The sequence below is a fragment of the Rhinolophus sinicus genome, linkage group LG06 (genome assembly GCF_036562045.2).
Source record: "Rhinolophus sinicus isolate RSC01 linkage group LG06, ASM3656204v1, whole genome shotgun sequence".
Lineage (NCBI taxonomy): Eukaryota > Metazoa > Chordata > Mammalia > Chiroptera > Rhinolophidae > Rhinolophus > Rhinolophus sinicus.
This window is the reverse complement of record NC_133756.1, coordinates 98,372,214-98,398,050: the sequence shown is the minus strand read 5'-3', so window position 1 is coordinate 98,398,050 and position 25,837 is coordinate 98,372,214. Positions and strand designations below refer to the sequence as shown.

The 25,837-nt window shown below is 34.4% G+C and overlaps 1 protein-coding gene across 2 annotated transcripts in view; it reads left to right on the top strand.

The window, feature by feature from the left end:
- The window catches only part of CNTN5 (contactin 5), a 1,268,958-nt gene that overhangs the window by 881,607 nt on the left and 361,514 nt on the right, over nt 1–25,837 (top strand). For both annotated transcript variants that reach the window (XM_019741696.2, XM_074335568.1), the window contains one exon: nt 22,158–22,361. In XM_019741696.2, coding sequence (XP_019597255.2) covers nt 22,158–22,361 — 204 coding nt within the window. The remainder of the gene's footprint in view (nt 1–22,157; nt 22,362–25,837) is intronic.

Sequence of the window (25,837 nt, the reverse complement as noted above, 5' to 3'; positions counted from 1 at the left end):
CATCTTTGCCTCACCATATAAGGAAGCAAAACAGCCTTAGTTGGAATGGAAGTCCATTGTCTTATATGTGGGGCTCTCCTTAAACATTAAGCATAGGCAAGGCAGGGAAATGGCTATAGAAAGCTATTCTTTCATTAACAAACCAACAAAAGGAAACAATATTTATAGAATTCTTACCACATAGAAAGCACAGAGCTTAACTCGTGCCTGGATTGATCATGTTAATACAATATATACCAAATATATCTGCGTATTAATACTATTTTATTTTGCAGATGCAAACACTGAGGGGGGGAGGGGATTCTTAGTTCTATGACCTTTCTAAATTTGTCTATTTAAGATAGTCTTTTCAAAATTTTTTTTAGCATCTTGTTAAGCAGAAGTTTTCAGACGCATGAAAATATAATAAGCAGTATAACTCTAATTAGAATATGCCCATATGATGGGGAGAGGACAAGTCAGCTGCAAAGAGCTGCAGTCCCAAGATTGCTCTGCAAAGCTGGTCTAGAGGTTAGCGATATAAATGTTTTCTCTTACGCTGTTTTTATATATTGCAAAGAGGCATTAAGCTAACAAGCATGGAAAATGAGTGCCCTTAAACTTGACAGATCATTCATTGGACCCGTTTTCCCCCTCAGGGAGAATGAAAGTCTGGAGAGAGAGAGCTGGCTGACCTCACCCAATTAATACTGTACGGTCGCATGCAGAATGGCCTGCAGTGACAGGGCTGTGCTTCAGGGATGTCTGTTTCCAGGCTGAGGTTCAGGTTATGTCAACAAGGATCATTCTGGGTGCCATTTCAGTGGCGTTATATTGGACACAGAGAAAGACAGAAAGGGAAAAGATAAGGGAAATCTAAGGGCTAGTTTTTTTAAGTAATTGAGAACTTTGCTTTTCTCTTAGGACATGGGCTCTTTCTGAGCCATGTATGTAGCTGCAGGCTGAAGCTTGACAAACACATCAGGAAGATGGGAAAGTACTGTAACAGCAGCTCTACTTTTACAATGGAAACTGATACTCCTAAATGTTACATGCTTCAGTCTGAAGTTTACCTAATAGAATGATTTTTAACCTAGAATTGGACCAGGCAGCAGTAAACTGTGGAAGGTTTTGCCTTACATTGAAAGTACACATTATTACATTTTATGTCTTTCCTTTCTTTTATTAATAAAAGAAAATGAAAACAAATTAAAACCTATTGTTAAAGATGTAGAATTCTGCTTTTTCCTTTGGGGTAACGTTTGTATCATGCAAGTGGCTCCAAAGCTCTTAAAATAAATATCATCTCTTTTTTCTAAGAATGGGATCCAAAAAGAGAAATCAACAAAGAACATAGATTTTGAATGATTTTATGGAGAAGGAGATGTAATTTGTACTAATATAGTTTCGGTACTAATAATACTTGGAGTTTCTAATAATACTTGAATAACATAGACCAAGTGGCTCCCTGTATCAAGGCAGTCTTCATAGTTCCAGTTCCTTGCTAAGATTCTGTTTGCAACTATATGCATCATGCCCTTTTCTCTGTTGTGTACGGGGGCGGGGGGGGGGAACAAACTAATTTAATCAATCCTTTGTTTCAATTCTATAAAATTTAGATAACCGATTGTATTATCATAAAAATAGACGATGCCTTGTATCTCCTTGGGGAATCAAGGCATATGATGGGAGGTAAAAGAAGCTAGTAATAGCCCTGAATTATTTTAAGCTAAGTCAGATGGGAGAAAATAAGTTATTATTTCAATGCCAGTTGAGTTACGATAACTTTGGATTTTTTGTCCTCATGTATATATAGATTTGCCTTGTCTCAAAAATCTTCTTTAGCTAAAAGATATTCTAAACTAGTACAGTATTTTATTTAGTGAATCTTTCTAGGCAGCAAGCATTAAGCTATGTACTTTGCTTAAGTCAGTTCTAATTAATATTTACAAAATAATATAAAGGAAACCATCTTTCGATTATTGAAACAGGGCAACAAAGACAGGAACATTCAAGGAACTTGTCCAAGGTTACATAGAGAATAAGTAAAGAAGGCAAGGTTTAAGATATTAAAAACTAGAAATCTAGCTTTAAAAAATTATCTATCTTGTATCTGAATTAGTATGTACATGATTTGACTCACTCTAGACTGTGAATTTATAGATTTTTATTAATCTTGGTTAACACTGACTTTTGTGTAGCTTTGCCCAGAGTACACTACCTTTTATTGAACTAATTTACCAACTATTCAGTGTTTCTACAGTAATTTCTATATTCTAAAAACAAATGTAAAAATATGGAATCCTTCTTATACATCATGTCAATAAAATGCCTTAACATAGTGATTTAATAATCTGGAAATTTCTTAATAATACAAGAAATCAATTATTTTTTCTCTATAGCTCAGACCCAAATAATTTAAATATTCATGCAAATGTTTCCTCCTCCTATATCTACTGTAAATTTGTATTTTGTTTCCATTATCTTGAATTAATTTATATTGCCTTCATTTTTAATATAATCAAATAAATTCTGAAAATACATATTTCATTATTTTTAAAATGTGAAAGAAGTAACCACAAATGATTGAGTGAAAAGAAATGAATGCATCATTTCAGGTTTCACACACAACTTAAAAGTCTGCATGTTTGCAAGGTAGATTATTTATGCAGAATCACAAATGTTTGAGTAAAAATAAAAAGACGTAAATTAAGTGCATTGTTTCAGACTTCACAGGCAATTTACATTCTGTGCCTTTGCAAGGTAAATTGTTTGTGCAGAATCAAACAACTGGAAACCTCCTGTAACTGAACTTTCTTCTACAGCCCTATATACTTTTATATAAGGCAGAATAAAATGACAATCTCATAGTCCCCATGATGTGCTGCTGTGTCAATATGTAGTCAATGCAGTCTTTGATATTTTTTTCAATTATTTTGACAATTAATAGAGAAAAATGGCCTGAAATATTATGAAAATATTAAGATGTATTTTGATTTATTAAATCAAGGTAAACAATGTTCTTATAGTTTTTTCCTAATTCTAATATGACTCAGCAAATTATACTGAGTACCTATTCTATATATGTATGTTATGGAATTAAAATCATGAAGGAGGTATAGTTCTCCGCCCTTAAAAAAAGGAAAATTAAAATTAAAGCAGCTAACTTTCATCTATCTATCTATCTACGTATCTATCTATCTATCTATCTATCTATCTATCTATCTATCTATCATCTATTTACAAAATGAAATAGAAAGAAATATAATAATTACCAAATAACTCAAATGGGTAGTTAACTAGAATATATCACTTCTAGATTAATCTAGATCAGTGGTTCTTGAACAGAAATGATCCCAACCAGGGGACATTTGGCAATGTCCAGTGACAATTTTTATTCTCATCACTGGGGTGGGCAGGGGGGTGAGTGACAGGATGCTACTGGCATCTAATGGGTAGAAGATAGAGGCAGGGATGCTAATAAACATTTTATAATGTACAGGACTGTCTCTCATCACAATTATCTGGCCCTAAACAGCAATAGTGCTGAGATTCAGAAACCTTGATCTAGATAATAGGAAGCTTACTGAATTAAGATATTTTATATCAGCAATAAATTTATACAATTTGTACCCTTTATTTTTTTAAAGTTTATTGGGGTGACAATTGTTAGTAAAATTACATAGATTTCAGGTGTACAATCTGTATTACATCATCTATAAATCCCATTGTGTGTTCACCACCCAGAGTCAGTTCTCCTTCCATCACCATATATTTCATCCCCCTTACCCTCATCTCCCACCCTCCACCCCCTTTACCCTCTAGTAACCACTAAACTATTGTCTGTGTCTATGAGTTTTTGTTTCTCATTAGTTTGTCTTGTTCTTTTGTTGTTTTTGGTTTATATACCACATATCAGTGAAATAATATGGTTCTCTGCTTTTTCTGTCTGACTTACTTTGCTTAGCATTATTCTCTCAATATACATCGATGTTGTCACAAATGGTCCTATTTCATCTTTTCTTAACGCCGAATAGTATTCCATTGTGTATATATACCACAACTTCTTTATCCATTCATCTGTTGAAGGACATTTTGGTTGTTTCCATATCTTGGCCACCGTAAACAAAGCTGCAATGAACATTGGAGCACACTTGTCTTTATGGATAAATATTTTCAGATTTTTTTGGGTAGATACCCAGGAGACGGATTCCTGGGTCATATGGTAACTCTATTCGTAATTTTTTTAGGAACTTCCACTCTGCCTTCCATAACGGCTGCACCAGTCTGCATTCCCACCAACAGTGTATGAAGGTTCCTTTTTCCCCACAGCCTCTCCAACACTTATTACTATTTGTCTTGTTGATGGTAGCCATTCTGACTGGGGTGAGGTGATATCTCATTGTGGTTTTGATTTGCATTTCTCTGATGATTAGTGATGTTGAGCATTTTTTCATATGTCTATTTGCCATTTGTATGTCCTCTTTGGAGAAATGTCTCTTCAGGTCCTCTGCCCATTTTTCAATTGGGTTGTTTGTTTTTTTGTTGTTGAGTTGCATGAGTTCCTTGTATACTTTGGATATTAGCCCTTTATCAGAGGCACTGTTTGCAAAAATCTTCTCCCATTCAGTTGGTTGCCTCTTTATTTTGTCAATGGTTTCTTTTGCTGTGCAGAATCTTTTAACTTTCATATAGTCCCATTCACTTATTTTAGCTTTTACTTCCCTTGCCTTTGGAGTCAAATTCATAAAATGCTCTTTGAACCCAAGGTCCATAAGTTTAGTACCTATGTTTTCTTCTATGCAGTTTATTGTGTCAGATCTTATGCTTAAGTCTTTGATCCTTTTTGAATTAATTTTGGTACATGGTGACAGATAGCAGTCTAGTTTCATTCTTTTGCATGTGGCTTTCCAATTCTGCCAGCACCATTTTGATGACATCTCCCCCCTTTACTTTTTAGATCCTCAAAATAGTAGTATTACTGGAAAGTACTCACTACCAGAAATAAAGAGGCTGAGTTAACTAATGAACTACTATTTGACAAAAGTAAAATTGGAAAAGAAAAAAAGCCATAGGAGATGAGCCAAGAAGAGTATGGCATTTCAAAGTTATTAAAATTGGAATGGCCGCATATAGGCCAGCACCCTAGTGTTTTCATAAAGATACTACTACACTATCTAATCATAAAGTATTCATTTAGTCGTAATATTACAGCAATGTCAACATTATTAGGATCTCTTTGGTCAACTTCCACATACACATTTCATTTTTTCCCATGATGCAATCATTGATGGATATGTTGGTGTAGGAGAGTGCTTGTCCACTTGTAAAGCACAGCTATCATGCTGAGTTTTAAAATTGTGCCAATCCTGTCTGAGGACTTCATTAGAGAGTTAATAAAATCAATGCTGTGCTGCTGCCATTTTACAGTAAAGATCCAGCACTGGAAGATGTGTGTTTCTTTCCCCAGGCAGATGAAAGCATTTATTTTGATGACACTTCTTTGTAATTAAAGTAAAAGCTCGGACTAAGTTAAAAACAATCATGCAAAAACTGTACAGAGGCAAAATCCCCAAATGGTGGTCTGATAGCAAAAGAACGAATAAAAAAATGAAAAGAAATGACAACATGTTTTTTATTAATAAGTCTTCACCATGAACTTTGACTCAGTAGTCCTGAATGAAATTAACAAGGCCAAAGAAATAGAACTTAAAACTATACTTACAGTTTCTCCTAATTCACCATTCAAAATTCTCATCGTTTTCTCTTCCACTTCCAACATTTGTGAAAACGGCTAATAATCATATTGTTACTTCTATAAATTCTATTTACTTTATGCCATCCTAATTGGCTCTATAAAACCCAGCAAACTGTTGAGAATATTGGTATTTGTTCAAGTTTCATGTCCTTACCACAACATACTACATATGTAATAGAATACATACATTCCCAGGGGTTCTGAAAAAACTTCCTCATAAATCACTTAAATTATTTTATTTATCACCTTATAAAGGGGAAAGCTATGCCCAATATCTTAATTTTCAAGAGATTTATGTTATGACTCATAGCAGGAAACGTTGTCACGATTGCTTTCACTCTCTATTCATTCAGCAGTTAGTTGTTATGTACCAGCCACTTTCCACAATACTGGGGACTATGGCGGTGAATGAAATAGGTAAGGTTCTACCCTAAGAAAACTCATATTATATTGCAGAAGACTATGAATAAAAAGTGTGTGTGTGTGTGTGTGTGTGTGTGTGTGTGTGTGTGGAGAGAGAGAGAGAGAGAGAGAGAGAGAGATTGTTGGAGATTATTGATAGGGCTGGTTTAGGCGAGTTGGTTACAGAGGACCTCCCAGAGGGCGTCATTTGAGCAAAGACCTTAAAGAAGTTAAGTAATGAGCCACGGAAGTATCTGGGGAAAGGATTTTCCAGGATAAGGTAAAAAAATAAAGCACAAATTCTAAGTTGAAAATTAACAGCAAGAAAGCCAGTGTGGCTGGGGTGGATTAGGAAAGTAAATACGGTGGTAAGGGTAAAGAGATAGCTCTAGGAAAAATCATGTAGGGCCTTATAGGACTTATGAAAGTCTATTACCAAGGGGTGAAAAAAAAAATACTATAAGAGAATATCTTATCTTACCAATGATGAAACAACAAAACATTGCATTCATTACTGCTCACTGGACCTTATTGTGAGTTGAAAACTATGTTAGACAACTAGAGAAATGATATGCAATAATACTTTGGTACAACTCAAGATATCACCAGTTCTCTTTAATGGCAACGTGACATTCTTTTTAAAGTTTCTAAATAAAAGATAAATAATTTTATTTTTAAATGGTGTCATATTTTACAGTAAGCATATGATACAGCTCCTTCTCCAGATGAATATATACTCTAGTAAGGAAGATGATATATCCACAAAGAATGGAGAACAATGAGAGAACATAGCCAGTACCAATACAAGAGGAGTATGTTGCGTGAGTGATGAGTAGGGAGACCATATAATTTACTTAATATCCTAACTGGAATAGTTTTTAGAGTGAAAAGGGGATTATTAATAATCTTGCTGGGGAAAATGGTGTAAATCATCACTCTTTCAAGCAAATCAGGACACGAGTTAATGATATGTCCATAGAATTTCAGAAAAAGAGTTAATTATATATTTGAGTGAGTCCTGAAGTCTTCTTCAAGAAATTGGCACCTGCACTTGGCTTGTGTCTAGGTACATGTTTGAGCAGAAGGGAGATGGAAATGCACCTAGCCCAGGGAAATAGCATTATAAGAGATATTTGAGAATCACCCTACATAAAATGAAGCATTGATGATTGTGAAGATTGGGAGATAATATTGGCTGGTTATGAAAAAAATGGGTTAACGTATAAGAGCAGAATAGACTATGATAGATTTTAAATTTCATGAAAAAGAGTCTCATACAACAGAGTAATTTAAGGTCTACTGGTAGGCAAGAGACATGAATAGAGTAAAACTACTCCTAAACTTCAATTTGATGTCAGATGGGAATATTATGGTGCAGCATATAGTATAAAATACACAGTTGTTTTAATTCTGCATAATCTATATGTTGCTGCACGATAAATTGGAACAAGAATAATATATAGGTATACTACTGACATGCAAAGCAAACCCCTCTTTTGTGCATAAATGCATTTTTAAGTATGAGGCAATGCTTTATGGAACTTTTAGGGTGACTGCTAGATTGATGCTGCAAAGAGGATAAACATAGCAAACGTTATGTACATATATGTATATATAAATGCTAACATATAAAAATATGTTGGCATTTTAGATATTAATGATTATTTGGGAACACTTACTATAGTTCTGAAATTATGTTAATGTTTCTTCTAAAATGTCTGTCCAAATCCTATGAGCTAGATGTTACTGTGATTCTTTACAGATGAATATACAGAACTAAAGAAGTCAGCTAATTAGCTGATGGCTGACTGCACAGTGCTAGGTGATGGGACAAATATTCAAATGTATTTTTGTGCTGGCATAAAGTCCAGATTCATGTCCACGTGCCACATTACCTCACACCTATACATGTGACCCTGAGCTGAGCCCCACGTGGCTCAGTTCTTGCACAATGGTCCCAACTGAAAAATGAAACTGGGTAGTTAATATGCATCTCACTTCACTCTAATATGACATGATTTGTGTTAGTACACGTGTTTTAAGCATTTCCTTCTAATAAACATATGGAATAAATACTATCATTTAAAAAAATTATCTTTCTGCTCTGCCCATTCTCTAATATGATGTGTCCATATATTTCTTGATTTTGTGTGTAGTTTGTTTCTTAATCAATGCCTATAAATCATAATCCCTCATATTCACCTTTAACCGTCAACTCCTAAATCAGTGATTTCTGGGTAAATTTATCATCTTAACAACCAGTTTGTGTTCTTGAAATTTGCAGGAATCTCTACAGATAATATAGTTTTCCTATCTCTAAAACTATAATATAGTTTAACCTTCCTGGGTTCCAAGAAAAATATAGTGTTTTTTTTTTTTTGTTTTTTTTTTAGTTCAGCTATTACAGTTCCTAGTAGACTTGTAACTTTGGAAAATATCACTGAGTCAATCACCAGAATTATTAATTAACCAACAAACTAGGAAGGGAGGCTTGGGGGGGAAATATATCACATAGCCCAATCAGGTGGAGAAAACACAGAACACATCTAAGTAATTGATATTCAACAAGAAAGACTGAATAAGTTTGGTTTTTAAAAAGTAAATACCTTCCATATCCAGGTATTAGAGAAAGTGTTAAAGATTAAGGCAGTATAAGAACTGACCAAAGAAAAGCCAGTTCAGGAAAATGGAGTCGAGAAAACATCTGGGCAAATAAAAAGGAAAAAAGGAAATATGAAAAAATAATTGATTCAGGGAGAGCCAAAAGATTTTTTTCCATTCAGACCCTTTATTTCCATAGTATATGCATTCCACATATCTCTGAATATCTAATATTCATATTTAACATGAATATTAGGCTCAAAATAATGACTACCCTTAATTACTGTAAATATGTTCATTTTAAAGGCATAATTCTTCTTTCTTAATGTGTTCTTTAATTGAGCAAATCTCCCTATTATTCAATAATGAACTTTATTATAATGTCTGGTTCACAAGTATATTTTGATAATATGTAATTACAAGAGATTAACATTTGGAGGCTAAGATACAAAAAAAATTGTAAAAATCAAAAACCTTTTGATTTGTGCAGAAAGATCTCTTGTAGAGTTAGAACGAGAGTAAATTCTAAAGAGTCCTTATACCACTTATATTATTAGTGTAACTCATACCAACTTTTCTATTTTTTCAAAAAAACAACTGAAAAATTCCTAGCCAATAGTTTCATGCTATGTGAATTCATATGACTAGGAATTTGAAGATTTATTACAGTGATTACATATCAACAGAGATTAATATGTATTTTATGACTAAGATTTTTTTCTGAAGTAGGTGAGCCATAGGGACAAACTCCAGAGCAGAAAATAAACCATTTCAGTGCCTTTTGATAAATAGACAATACCTACTATTTCTATATGGTGCATGGCAATGTGACAAATAAATTACCTTCATTAAAGATTTGCATGAAGGATTAATGAGCATTAGTTAAGCTGTAAAAGCACAAAGAACATTTATGAAAAATTACATTGAGTTTAAGATGAAGTTGAACGGCAGAGAATCTCGTTGTAATAATTGATCTTACCTGAAGATTCTCTATTGCACCTATATGATAAATGTAACCCAAATGCAACCAAAGTTCCACATTTAGCGTGCAAAATTCAGGCAAATCACAACTTTAGAGGATTTTGTCCTCTGTGACTCACCTACATAGATGGGGGATAATTTATTAAACTCATATTTGTTTCTGTTAATATCTATCCTGCAATAAATCCTTAATTTATACCATCAAATTTGCATAGCATGAAATTAAACGAAGTAAACATATCTTTTAAAATTCACTTTCAATGGAAACTGTTGAGTGTTTTGAATACTTACCTTATGAATTCTCTTTTGCTTTCAATTAGAGCCAAATTAAAATTTAATTATTTTAATTATATACAAATGACAAATATCTTTTTGATAAAAGGCATTTAATCCAAAATGAGAAAACTTTATTTCGCTGCTATCCTGTGGACTCCTGTTAATGCTAGAAAATACTGGGTTATTTATGTATGGGACTAATTTTGGTTAAATATTTGAAAAAAATCTGTAAATCCTGAGGTCAGAGGAGATCAGGAGTAAGTATCCATGTTTGTAAATGTGCATTAACATTGCCTTTACCCCATGAACGTCTGCATTTTAAGCACATGGTGCTATTTTACAGTAGGTTTCTATGCTAATGGGACACATCCTTACGATTTTACATAGTTAAGACTTCTGTGGCTCTGTGACCACAGTTTAATTAGATTGTAACTCAATGCTTAATAGGAATTTCCAGCAATCAGCTTTTGTCTGGTGAGTGGGATTTAGACAATGCTCTGATTAGTTGCTACATGGAGCATCAAAGATTTAATTGGCAAAAATAGACCCATAATCTATATAACTTAATCTAATAAATACTTTAAACCACTATTAATCAGGTTTTTCTTTTTCTAAATAAAGATCTATGCTCAGTAAGGGTTCTTGGTCAAGATATTGATCTTTGTATCTTAATTTTCTCATCCATAAAATGGGGTTACCTATCCCTGTAAGAATTAAATAAATTCATATACGTAGACCACACTGTCTGGAACATACTAAGTGCCATCCAGGTTTACTAGAGCCTATTGGTTGTATACCCAGATCTCCCTCACCTGGTCAATGCACCCATCTAACAGCTGTCCCTTCTCCAGAGAATTTCCTTGATCTAGGAAATCGTGCCCTCTGCCCTCACTACACCTCCTTTCTCCCAGCCAGCAGCCAATAACCTGCTGATGCAAGGGGAGGAGAGTACAAAAGTCTGATTCTCTTTATCTTCCATTGACTCATTCATGGAATCCAGAGTGAAATTTGTGTTCCAGAGCCGTAAGTGGGATTAATCTTAAACTAATTCCTGTCAAGAGAGGACAACCTTGCTTAGATTTTTTTTTCTTTTTTTTTCCTCCCTTACCCTATTGTGTTTCCCTTAATTCCTTGTCCTGGAAACACTCTATCGATAAATCATATTTAAAAGAATCTGCTTCTCAGACTCTGTTTCTAGGAAACTGACCTAACACAATAAATATTCACTGTTACTACTACTGTTGTTATTATTAAGCTGTCTAATGTTCTGATTTAATGAGTGTGGGAACAGAGCCCCTGAGAGCAGTTTCCAGGCTCTCGGCCTCATATGGAAAGGTGCTGGCTCGGGTAACAGATGGCCATCAACTGTGACTAGTTGGCCATCAGCTGTAACCAGTTAGCCGTTAGCCACTAATATAACTCTGGTGGCTAAGCTAGCAAGCTCAGATTGCAGCTAGTAAGTGGGGTTGGTTGATTAGTTGGTTGGCAGAGAAGCACAGATTGTAGCTAGCAAGGTTGGTTGATTAACAGAGAAGCGGCCGGCGGATTGTGGGTCGTATTGATCCTGCTCCTGTGTCTCCAACCCAGACGCCAGCAAGAATATAATGGTATGACTCCCCTATCTATGGTTCTATTGGTGCTCCTTTTTGGCCTCACCGTATCCTGTGTTATTGTGTGAGGAGCAGAAGCTGAGTCCCTGCATGACAATGAGGATAAACTTTTAGATTACCTTGGTCATGTCTATTGGATGGACTACATAGTCTTCCAGTAATTTCCCATGCATCTTTACTTTAAACTAAGCTCTTTTTAATTTTGATAAGCACAGCAAGATCATATTCCTTGACAAAATTCTAAGGTACAGATATTATATTGTTGATTAAGGGCTAGGATCTGTGAGCTTTAACAATGAATTGTGGGAATTCTCCAGTGAATGCTTTTTAATGCAAAATCTGAAGCCTAAGTTGAACTTGTGCCACTGACTATGTCACGCTGTTGAGTAAATGCTGGTCCCTGACCTGATGGAGTTTACAATTCAATAAAAATAATTTTAAAACCTCTTAGCAAAGCAAGAAATTTAGGTTACGCTTTGAAAAAGAGTTAGCAATGACCTTTATATCTAGACATACGGCTCCTGGGATAAAAAGTCCTCTGTGGTGTGAAGCATTCCAAAGAGAAAATAAAAATAGCTACTGTCACCCAGTTGGTGTAATCACCTGAACTCTAGAACTTGGAATTCACTTATTCACAGTCGTTTGAGTTGTGGTTCATGAGAGAATGCCAGTTTATTACTGTTTCTATAAATATTCTTCACATTATATTTTGTTTTGCTAAAGGTGTTTTGAATTATATGCACATAAACTTTTATTTTGTGGTGGTGACATATGAGTTCTCTCTGCTGCTTCTGACTCTAGGTAACAAACATAATGAAAATACATGTATCAAAACCTTAAGAAAAGGAGAATTAGTACTTTGTTTTGTTCAACCAAGATAACTAAAATTTAATATTATAATACAGCCTGCCTTTGTATTAAGGTAATTTCATTTCTAAAACAGATGACAAATGTTGTCTCTTGTATTCTTCACAACATCTTTAAAGTATCTTGATTCTATAGGCACTAAACAAGTGTCAGTTACACAACTTTATTCTATTGTTACTCTCAGAATCTTTGCCTTAGGCTGTTTTATACGTGAAACTTGACACTTGCAGAAATTAAATCCAATTGTATAAGGTTCATGGTGAATCTGCACTGTACCAAATACTGCATTATACTATTATCTTTTTTCCTGACCCAATAACTATCCTTACTGAGCAGTTCCTTCCTGCTCACTTAACACTCTCATTTAATTGGCTTATGTAGTCCTCAGCACAAACATAAAATACACACATTATTGTCCCATTTTCTGGATACTGAAATTGAGATTCAGCAAGATTAGAATATAATAATTGAAGCAGTGTATTATAAAGATAGACTATAGACTTAGAGTGAATCAGAAAAATTTGTTTTCCTGTAACAATAGTGACCTGCAGTTTCTCACTGGTTCATTCACCTCTTTGAGTTACAGACCTTTGATGTTGAAGATGATTATAATGATAATAATAACTACATCTAGTTCCATTGTACTAACTTTATGTGTAATACCTGATTTAACCTACAGTTTCCTACATTAATTGAATTTTACAGATAAGAAGACTAAGGTTTAAATACAGTTAAAGAGCTTGCCCTAAGCTGCATAGCTAGAAGATCATGCAGCCATCCTTTAAGCTCTGGTCTTTGTGATTCCATGGTCTCATTTAATCATAATGCTGTCTTCTAATCTGTGTGTGGGTTATGGGGTAGAGGGGGGGAACTAAGTGGAAAAATGTTTAAAGCACATGACTCCTAGTGAACTCAAGTTAGTTCCTTTCTCAGCCCTACCTTACATCTTCATAATAGCCTAAAAAGTGCTTTGCATATAATAACTTAGCACTACTTATTTGTTAGTATTCCCAGTTGTCTTATCTTAGTCCCCATTCTAACAGAAGCCATTTAATAACCTGAACTGCCAAATCAGTTTTCTCAACAAAGTGCCAGTGAAGATGTTCAAGCCGAGGTGAAATGACTGGCCATTCAAGGAGACTGCTAACCTGAGAGTTTGGACCACCTTAAAATTTAATGCCCCTTCAACCACTGTTCAATTTACCTAGTAGAATAAATCATGAAAATCCTTCACAGTAGCTTTGTAAACATGACCCTTTCTCTTTTGTTCACTGACAGGACATTACGGATTCTTAAAACTGCGTACATTATTTCTCTGCATCTGTATTTAGCCCAACTTCAACCATAATCTTTGACTCATTTTCTCAAGGCCAAAAGCAAGTCCAAGTAGATTTTAGATAATTTGTAATGAAGTTTAAAATGCAAAATAAAAATCACTCTTGTTCTTAAAATTTAGAGAATTTTATAAAAATACATATATAGATATTTTTATCCTAACTATTCATTTATTCATCAAAAATTTATTTAACAATGACACACCCTGTTAGGTACTGAGGATATAGTGATAAAGAAAGTAGATCTAGTCTCTGCCCTGCCAAGAGTACTTTATGTGGCTTATAGTGACATCTTTTATCACCATGAAGGTATAAATCAGCAATGTATCAGCAATAAAAAGTTATCTCCTACTAATTTCAGGTTGTATCCCCTTATCCTCAGTAATAACGGATAATTAGTAGGACAATTCTCTACAATTCCTTCATGATATAATTAATTCCAAAACCCAAAATGGTAGCATCACCTACAAATGTTCTAAAAACAAAATAATTATAGTGCAGATTTTTACAGCCATATTGTTTCTGCCAGAAATTTACTAAGTTCCCCAATTCAAGTATCTTCACATCAATTAATTCATCAAAAACGAGGGAAAGGAATCATAACAGATGATTAAATTATAAAATTAAAAATGATTATAAGGCAATTAGTAAATATTGAAATGCTTATGATATATGGTCTACTAAGCAGAATCCAGTAAAATTAATGCAAAAATATGCCAAATTATAAGTACACAACTTAACTTTTTTAAAAATCAAGCTAAAATTTATATTTTTATAATAAGGAAAAAAATTATAATTATAGTTATTTGACAGATAAAACATTAAATCTTATATTACAGGAATAACCAGAAAACAAGGATAAGATCAAAGATTGGGGCAAATAGAGCCTATTAACTGAAATGTTTACCATAAACCATAAAATTGAGCATATCATAAAAATAGAGAAGTTTCTGATTTTCAGGTCTTCCTTTTTATAGCTGAAAAGGATAAAGAAAATTGGCTCCCTAGGAGAGTTGCATTATAAATTGGGTCAGGGAATAGCTCAGATGCTATATCCATTGTGTTATCTCTAAATCCTTTGACCCTAAGCTTCTGAGGTGTACACACATTATTAGAAAGAAGAATGGTTATTTTCTAACTTGTAGTTATAGTAAAAAATGTTGAAATGAATCGCAGATAATTACTCATTGAAATTGTTTTCAAGGACTTCAGAGAGTCCACTATGCTGTTTCATTCCCCTTTCTCACACTTTTTTCATTAATGGTACTTCAGTTATGAGAAATGAGCATCATTGCCCATATGGGTACTCCTGTTTTTATACCCTGTAGATGTGGAAATATATCAGTTAAGTAATCATCTTTTTGTCAGGGGAGCAAAAAAGGAGATAGTCTGTTTTGTGACACTGAATCAATTACAGCAATTGTGTTGAAAGTCTGCAATGCATAAAGCCATAAAACCTGGACATTAAATTAGGACAGTAGACAGAGCTAACCTAGGAATTTTCTTACTAGCAAAATTTAGAAATGATGAGTAAAGTAAAGAAAATTTAAATATACAGCTAAGAGCACAAGAAAGAAAAGGAAATCCCAAGATGTCAGAAACAAACAAGAACTAAAATCTAGGGCTAATATCCTAACTAAAATCTGGGAATAGTGTTAATCCTGAGGAGATTTTGGCAGCGTGGTAGATTGTTTATATGTCATGCTAATAGACCTTAAAGTCTAGGTCCTTTACGAATGAATGTTCATTCTTAGATAAAATACAAGTGTTTGGGTCTGCCTGAGAGGGGAAGTTAGGATGTCTACACCAAGCTAGGCCCACAAAGGGCTATGCCCTCAGTGAACTAGGATGACTCTCACTGACTCAGGAAGAAAGACCAAAAAAATAAATTAAAAAAAAATCCCATGGGAAACCAAACTTCAAGCCAACACAGCACATGGGATTGTAGGCCAAATGTATATTACCACATAGTATCAGAAACACACTAGTGAAATTTACATAAAAATTGATCCCATGTATAAAGATGTCATACATGTATACAATGGAATATTACTCTGCCATAAAAGAGAATGAAACCTTACCATTTGCGACAAAATGGATGGACCTAGAGGGTATTATGCTAAGTGAAATAAGTCAGACACAGAAAGAAAAATACCATATAATTTCATTTACATGTGAAATCTAAAGAACAAAATAAGTGAACGCACAAAACAGAAAAGGACTCATAGATACAGAGAACAAATTAATGGTTACCAGATGGGAGGGGGATGGGGATGGGGGCCTGAGAGAAAAGGAGGAGGGGATTGAGAAGTACAAATTAATAGTTATAAAATAGTCATGAGTATGTGAAGTACAGCATAAGGAATATAGTTAATAATAGTGAAATAATTATGTATGGTCACAAGTAGGTACTAGACTTTGTGAAGGGTTCACTATGTAAGTTATATAAATGTCTAACCACTATGCTGTATACCTGAAATTAATATAATATTGAATGTCAACTGTAATTGGAAACAATAAAATAAAATAAATTGATCTCAAGTAGATATCCCCCAAGTGGGGCCCTTGGTAGAAACTAATGCAAAATCATCCTAGAGGGAGACTCTCACAACCTAGGATGCACAGGATATCTCAAAAAATAGTCATTGTCTGCTGAAATAGGGAATACTCACTGAATAATTGTATAAAAAACTTCTAAAACATTTCCAATTTTCTTAACTAAACATACTGTTAAAGAATACCTTAGAAAACTGGGAAAATCACAATTAACCAACTAATCTCCATATGCTTCTGAAATGAATAATAACATTAAAATTGTAATACTTAGTAAATCAGCTTGTATTAAATTATTTTTAGGAGCCAAGCACAATTGGTAGGAAACAAAGTGTTATATGAAACTAAAGACTACGACACCAGAGCTAACTATATTTTACTGCATTCCTGAATTATTTTATAATCCTCACTCTAATACTAAAAATACAATTAATGCTTGTTTTTTATGCTAGTAAAAAAAGTTTGAAACAGGTATTAAATAAAATGCTAATAAAGGATAAAAAACCTTATAGGAGAAAGTAAACAGCAATCTTAAAAGATATTTAGCCCAGCTCAATATTTTTATTTTTGGCGCAGGCAGAAAACCCAATCCAAATTCAGGTTGTCAGCTTTTCTATTGTGTACCATTCCTACTTTTTATCCTTCTTGGAATTATGAAATGCTTTGCTATGTAAAACTGAAAACTTATTTTTAAAACTAAATAAGCATTTTGAACCCCCAAATACTCATTTACCTGTAAAATTTGAGAAAATGCCAATTTTGTGCAGATACTTTTTTCCTGTTCTAAAATATTTTACAAAACATTGACTCAACAAGCACTATCAGTGTAACAGAAATACCAGTAGTATTTCATTGAATGATAGACTTCACTTTAATTATTTACTGCTTTCTTTTTCCCAAAATTTCAAATAACATAAACCAAAAATTGAGATAAACCCAGCAAAATCTAATCTAAAATAAACTGCAAAAATATCAAAATGTCTGTGAGTGATGTGAATAAAACTCTAATAACAATTAGAAGAACTCATAGGTTAAGTGTGAGAAGTCCTTGAATTTAGAGTCTAGATGAGCAGTGTGAGAACAGAATGAAGTTTTTCAATTACACTCTATGTGCTTTCTTTGAGTAAATCCACATGGATACTATTAATAAATTCTTAATAAAATATCAACTGGACTAAAGATTGCCAAGTGGTCAACTAGCTGTAAAATATTTTATTTTTAAAATATTTGTTAAAATATTTGAAAGTTTTTGGTATTGTAAATGTGTCTTATAATTATAAGATAATGTAATATAACATTTCAAAAATTCTCTGACATCGTCTAGAACTATAATATATGCCTTAGGAGTAATAAATATTGTCTAAATCTTGCTTAATTTCAACATTCTATTAATCATTGAAATTTTCTATGCAAAACTGAATAATATTTAAGTACTCATAATTTGTTCAGTGTTACTTTAGATCCTCTGTACTGTTTTTCTTATATTTAAATGGAACACATAGAAGGAGCCCTGAACCTAATAATTTGGGGGAGGGAATAGTATTTTCATATTTTATAAATAGTTAACATGTGCTATGTTCCAGGTTATAGTATTGTATTTAAAAACTTATGAAGTGGGTAATATTATTCTTATTTTTTGAATGACAAAACCAAGCCTCAAAGAGTTAGTTAAATACTTGATCAATTTAAACCCTCTCTAAGGGTATTTTTGGACAGGAGAAATGGAATAAATGGAATTTTTTATGTTCATAAGTTGATTGTATAGGTTACACCTACCTAAAGTGGTGTCCATAAAAATGTTTCTGATACTTTTCTGGAGTTAGCCTAAGGCATCACCTTTCTTAAACTCATATTCATAAACATTGATGATTTACCCTTACCTGACACATTATATTGGTTTTAAATAAGTTAAGATAAAAAATTAAATAATAATAGTAGTAGATTGAGAGGGGGTTCTATTCAAAGTTAATTGATCCATATATAAAGTTTTGAAATTAGTTACATTGACATTCAATATGGATGGCTAAATTTCAAAGTCTTTGTTTAAGTACACAGACAGGCTGACTAAATGGCAGGCTTCCCATTGGAACCTGGGCAGGGTCAAAGTAATAAGTTTGTTTTGACCCATCCATGATAGGTAGACTGGGGGACACAAAGAGAGGAAGGAAGGGAGAGAGGAATGAAGGAAGTGGGGAGAAGGGAAGGAGAGAGAGAAAGAGAGAGACAGAAGAATAGCATAAAACAGGCTTTTCAAACACTCACTGTATATTAGCATCACAAACTCAAGTATAGTAAGTTCTCATTTAACGTGGATAGATTCTTGGGAACAAACTTTAAGTGAAACCATGTATATCAAAACCAGTTTTACTACAGGCTAATTGATATAAACAAGAATTCAGTTCCTATGCATCTCATCAATGTTATAATGAAACGATGTTATTCAAGGACCTGCTGTAACTAGTATGACTAAACAAGTAATTCTGAGGAAAGGGGACCTCGGAATCTGCTCTTTCAACCATAACATAGGTAATTATAACACCTATTGGGATTTAAATGCTATTGGCCCACAAGTAATGTCTCCAGTTTCTCATTTTATGTTAACTCAATTGTAATCTGGTTTTGAACTCTACTCACTTATCTGTCGAAATTGCCATTCAGTGATGTCCCAAATGCCAATCTTAAGTGAATTTTTTCTTTATTTTGGATTTTTTATTTGCCTTATTTGACATGATTTAGCTTCTCGAAATGGTTAAGCCATTGGCACATATGACACTGAATTTTCTCTATTCCACTTGAATCTTTCCACCAGTTCCTTCTCTCCACCCTTTGAACACTTTCTTACCTTTATTTAGATGTTTGTTCTTCCCAGAGAACTATCTTCTCACCATATCTGCTCTCCCTAGTTAATTACATCTACTTACATGGATTCAGTTATACCAATATACTATCAATTTCCAAATTTAACCTTCTAACGAATTTCCTTTCCTGGACTTCAAACACATATTTTCCAACTACTGGAAGTCCTTATCTGGATTGAGGTGTGCCTGACACACCTTAAACTCAAAATGGCCTGAGAGTGAACCAATTATCTTTTTCCTTAAACTAGTTTGACTTTGTGTATTTCCATCCTGAACTTCTTGTGCCATCCTCTTCCCAGTCACTCAAGGGAGATATGAGATTATTCCTGGACTATTTGCCTCTTAGTTTGTCTTACCTCCAATGTTTTTCTTGGACCACTGTCATGTCCACACAACACAAGCTGTGGGAAGCGAGAAGGGCGGTGCAGGGCTAAGAAAAGACAGTAGACAAGAATAGTGTGCAAGCAGGGCCAAGGGACTCACGCCTCAAGGACTGAGCCCCAAATCGGGCCAATGCATAGTTTTTTATGGGTTAACTTCTAAGGAGGTAAAAGATTGCTAATCTCAAGATCTGTGTGTTACATAGCCTGCTGGCTGTCTGTCCGGAAGTTCCCATTGTGTTCCAGCTTGTACTTTGCCTTCACACACGCACACATACACACAACTCCAAGGAGTCCATTGAAGGGAGGGACCGATATAATTCCATCAGGTCTCAGTTTGCTGAGACTTCCCCTCAAAGGAGCTTTTCCGATATCTCTCCATCGGGCCTCATTTTGCTGAGGCACTCCCTCGTGAAATCCTGGGAAGAGCTCGGGGGAACAAACGATTTGGCAGCTGTAAGGCAACAGACCACCATTGGTCTGTTGTTATGACATTCTTCTCATTGTTATGACATTGTTCTAATTCACATTTTTCAGCATTCATCTTCAGGCTGCAATGTTGTTGTATTGTTTGTTCCCGTAGCCTTGCAATTAAATCCAACCTTTGCAGAATCACCAGAATAACCTATAAATGTACACATCTATGTCAATCCTTTGCTGAAAAATGTCTAGTAGTGGCACATTGCATATATGATAAGAGCACAAGCTATTTAATATAGCATACACACCATGTTAATTTGTGTTTAGTAATTTGGATTTATCTCTAATCTCTCTAACTTCTTCTTTGACCGCTCCAGTCCTTGGAATTTTTTACTTCAATAACGCAAAACTGTAGTGGTCCATTCCTACCATCCAACTCCTTGTCTGAATGACCATCCTCATTTGTCCCTCTTATTGGAATACCTTCAGCATCCCATACACTCCACCTGGCTAGCTCCAACTAATCTTTTAATATTCCAAATTTATGACATCAACACAGATTTCTCCTTTGGCCTCCATATTCAAACATACAAGTGCTTCTAAATTTCTCAAATTGAATGCTAGATAGTATGATACATTTAATTTGTCAAAATTAAATTCCTGGGGCTGCTGGATGGCTTACTTGATTAGAGCACAAGCTCTGAACAACAGGGTTGCTGATTCGATTCCCACATGGGCCAGTGAGCTGCACCCTCCACATCTAGATTAAAGACAATTAGCTGACGCTGATCTTCTGGAGGGGTGGACGGATGGCTCAGTTGGTTGGAGCCTGAGCGCTCAACAACAAGGTTGCTGGTTCAATTCCCACATAGGATGGTGGGCTGTGACTCCTGCAACTAAAGATTGAAAATGGCTACTGGACTTGGAACTGAGCTGCGCCCTCCACAACTAGATTGAAGGACAATGACTTGGAGCTGATGGCCCCTGGAGAAACACACTGTTCCCCAATATCCAATATTCCCCAGTAAAAATTAAATTAAAAAAATTAAACTCCTGATTTTAATTCACCCATATCTCTAAGGACTGCTCTTTTTGTAGTCTTTCCATTTCAATAAGGAGAAATACATTCTTCTAGTTGCTCTGTTACTCAGGTCCAAAACCTTACTCTGTAACTCTTTTTCTCACATTTCGTAATAAATCCATCCAAAATTTCTGTCAACTCTATTACCACAATCTCTTCTTACCACTTCACTATTACTGTCACTACCATGCTAATGAAAACCATGTATATCTTCCATGGTTATTTTGAAAATAGCTTCTTACCCTAGTGGGTGGGGATTATTCCTCCGGTTTCCCCTCTCCCCAGTCCCTGCTTTGTCTTCACACTGTCTCTTCTCTACTCAGCAGAGAAAGCTTTTCAAATGTAAATTCACATGATCTTCTCACCCCTATCACTCTCTAGCTCTCTTAACAAGACTTAGTTTTATTTGCAGCTCTTATCACCACTTGATTTACACTTGTTTATACTTCTGGTTTCTTCCCACCATAATGAAAGTTCCCTGACAGCACAGACACCCCCCCCCCTTTTTTTCCACTTAGAACAAGCTCGTTTATCATGACCATCAACCAATATTTGTTAGCAAATGAATAAATGAATGCAACTCAGGTGTCTTTCTTAACCCAGGAAGTTTTTGCTGATAGATATGATTGCTTAAGTGCCCCTCTCCCATGCCTTCTTTACAATAAAAAATACATATATCTCCTTTTTTTGTTTTCATTCCACACTGTTTCATAGGTTTGGATAAATCTCTCCGATTAGACTGATCTTTGAAAATGGGAAAATGTTCCATCTTTTTAATTTCAGTGCTATTATAGTGCCTTTCATCTAATATACATTCAAAATACATTGGAGTTGAATGAATGAATCAGTGCTAAGCATCCTTAAGAAATATTTCAGATTCCTGTAATCATTAAAACAACAGTCCTTTGAATATAAAATAACTCAATTATATAGATAACTGTATCAAATATGTATGGCCTTGCAATATATCTAATATCTAATAAAGGCTTTGTTGGTTGAGTTTTAACTGTTAGTAAAATAATCTGTCTTTCAACAATTGAAATTTGTGTATTTTCAGAGATCATCTATAGCTGGGTATTTAATGAGTTCCCTTCCTTTGTGGCGGAAGACAGTCGGCGGTTCATCTCCCAAGAGACAGGCAACCTTTACATTTCTAAAGTCCAAACATCAGATGTTGGCAGCTATATTTGTCTGGTGAAAAACACAGTGACGAATGCCCGAGTACTCAGTCCTCCAACACCACTCACTCTACGTAATGATGGTAAGTTGCGTGGCTCGGATTGAAATAGCCACGTCAAGTGTGAAAAATAAAGATGTATTAGTGATTTTCTAAGCAGTTAACCTAGCACAAATTAAATAAAAAGGCATTTGCCATATTTAGAAACTCTATATTTTCAGTCAGAGATTATGCATACCTTAGAGAAAAAGTTTTGACATAGGAAAGTAATGATGTATGACTGAGGAAATATTAACCATAATACCCCCCAATGTCAAAGAGGGAGAGAGAATGTGAAAAAAATGAACTGTAATACAGACTCCACAGTTCTTTCCTTTGCTCTTTAGTGCCTCTATATAGCACATGTGCATGAATTGCAAACATTTTATAGGTGCTTTTTTCACTGCATTTTTATTTTATCTACCTTCGAATTGAATGTTCAGCTTTTAATACTTCATGGTCTAATTATAATTGTTATTATTACTTTTCCAATAATAGGAGCAGTTGGAACTTTAACTTTTAAGTTCAATTCAGGCAGAAATGATGATTCTATCATTATAGATATTGCCATCTATCTAAAGTATATTCAAATTTAAATACCTCATTTCTAATTATAGACATTTACAGTTAAGCATTATATTAAAGCAGTCAAGTGCTATGTTACAGTTGATATATGATATGTGGCTTGTTCTGTCATGCGATAAAAATCTATAAAGACATTATTAAGAAGTGAGCTTGAGAATCCTGATTGATTGTGAAGTTTTAAAAAAATAATAATATATTTCAACATTATTCTTTTATATGTTTAGTTTTAGAATATATGCTGCCAGATGTATGACCAAAGTTATAGTACAAGATTTTGCTTACCACTTAGTTTCTCATCTTATATATTTAGACTTCATAGTAAATATAAGTACATATCAGTAATAATCCTATCAGGTAGAGACTATAAATGCAGCATCTATTTTAGAAATGAGGTAGCCAATGTTAGAGCGATGAAGGGACCTGTCAAAGGTCACACAGCTATGAAATGGTACGGAAGAAAAGATGGGAAACAAAAATGGAAACTTGGAGATCAAATTCAGAGTCTATTAAAACAAACAAGCCAAGAGGTGATGAGGAACAGAAAGAAAGCATTGATAATAGCATTGAAGGGCAGGAAACATGCCTGGGATTTTAAGGAGGTAGAATTACCAGAATATGATAATTAATTAGACATGGAACTCTGGAGTAGAACGAAGCTTTTGCATAGTTTTTTGACTGGGTGTTGATTCATGGATAATGATCGCCAACTACAAATTGGGCTTCAACATTGCCCCTCAATCCTACTAAATCTCTGTGTATTATTAATCTGTAATTCTACCAAAAGGTTTTTGGAAGCCTCTCTGCTTCCCTTAAACTAGACTGTGTTTATAACACCCCTTCACAAAAACTATGTAAGAATTAAATTCATCTTCCTACTACTAAATCTATCTACATCGCCATTCATACTGTTATTCCGTCATTGTATTTCAATAGAGATAATATACTATTTCTCCTCCTATTAGGACCATCTCTTTATCCTTGACTAGTCTCTTCAGAACTTTACACTGTTGGTCACTATTTCTTTTTTTCTAAGATTTTTATTAAAAAATATAGCTATCATACAACATTATATCAGTTTTAGGTGTACACCGTAGTTGTTCAACATTTATATACCTAAAGAAGTGATCGCCATGATAAGTCCAGCAACCATCTGACACTGTACTTTGCTACTGCAATATTATTGATTATATTCCTCATGCTGTATGCTATATCCCCAAGGCTTATTTGTTTTATTCCTGGAAATTTGAACCTCTTATTCCCCTTCACCTTTTCCCCTTTATTAATTTTTCAATTACAGTTAACATTCAGTTTTGTTTTGTATTAATTACAGATGTATAGCATAATAGTTAGACATTTGTATAATTTAAGAAGTGAACTCCCTGAATAGTCTAGTACCCATCTGGCACATAGCTATTACCATGTTATTGACTATATTCCCTATTCTTTACTTTACATCCCTCTGACTTTTTTTTAACTACTTCTTAATTCCTTCAACTTTTTCACCCTGTCCCCCAACCCTTCTCCCATGTATCACCCCAATAAACCTAATATCGATCTGACACCATACATAATTATTACAACATCATTGACTATATTCCTTATGTTATACCCTACAACCCCATGACTACTTTGTAACAACCAGTTTGTACTTCTTAATCCCTTCCCATTTTTCACCCATCCCTTCAACCCCCCTCCCATCAGGAAACCATCAAAATGTTCTTTGTATTTATGAGTTTGTTTCTGTCTTGTTTGTTTGTTTATTTTATTCTTTAGATTCCACATATAAGCGAAATCACATTGCATCTGTCTTTCTCTGTCTGACACACTCCATTCAGCATAATACCCTCCAGGTCCACCCACGCTACCACAGATGGCAAGAACCCATTCCCTTCCATGGCTGAGCAATATTCATATATATATATATATATATATATATATATATATATGAGCAAGATATATATATATGAATATTGCTATATATATATGATATATATATCTCCATATATATATATATATATATATATCTCCCAAATCCTATATATCCGTTCATCCATCAATGGACACCCAGGCTGCCTCCACATCCTGGCCATTGCAAATAATGCTTCAATGGACATATGGATACACACATCCCCTCAAAGTAGTGTTTTAGGTTTTTTCAGATAAATACCCATAAGTGGAATTCCTGAGTCCTTCTTTGTCTCTTGTTACAGCCTGTGTTTTAAAGTCCATTTTGTGTAGTATAAGTATTGCTACCCCAGTTTCTTTTTTTTTTTTTCATTTTCATGAAATAACTTTTTCCATCCCTTTACTTTCAGTCTGTGTGTGTCTTCCAATCTGAAATGAGTCTCTTGTAGGCAGCATATGTAAGGGTTTCGTTTTCTTATCCACTCAACCACCCTATGTTTTTTATTAGAGCATTTTATCCATTTACATTGAAAGTAATTGTTGATAGATATGTAGTTATTGCCATTTTATTCACATTTTTTTTTTCATCTTAAAGAAGCCCTTCTAACATTCGTTGTAATACTGGTTTGGTGGTAATGAACTCCTTTAGCTTTTTCTTCTCTGGGAAGCACTTAATCTGTCCTTCGATTGTAAATGATAGCCTTGCTGGATAGTGCAGTGTTGCTTGTAGATCCCTGCTTTTCATCACTTTGAATATCTCTGCCCATCCATTTTGACCTGCAAAGTTTCTGTTGAGAAATCAGCTGACAGGCGTATGCGAGCTCCCTTATTAGTCACTAGTTGCCTTTCTCTTGCTGATTTTAGGATTGTCTCTTTGCCTTTAATCTTTGCCATTTTAATTATAATGTGTCTTGGTTTGGGCCTGTTTGGGTTCATCTTGTCTGGGACTCTCTGTACTTCCTGGACTTGAATATCTATTTCCTTAACCAGGTTAGGAAAGTTTGCAGTTCTTATTTCTTCAAATAGGTTCT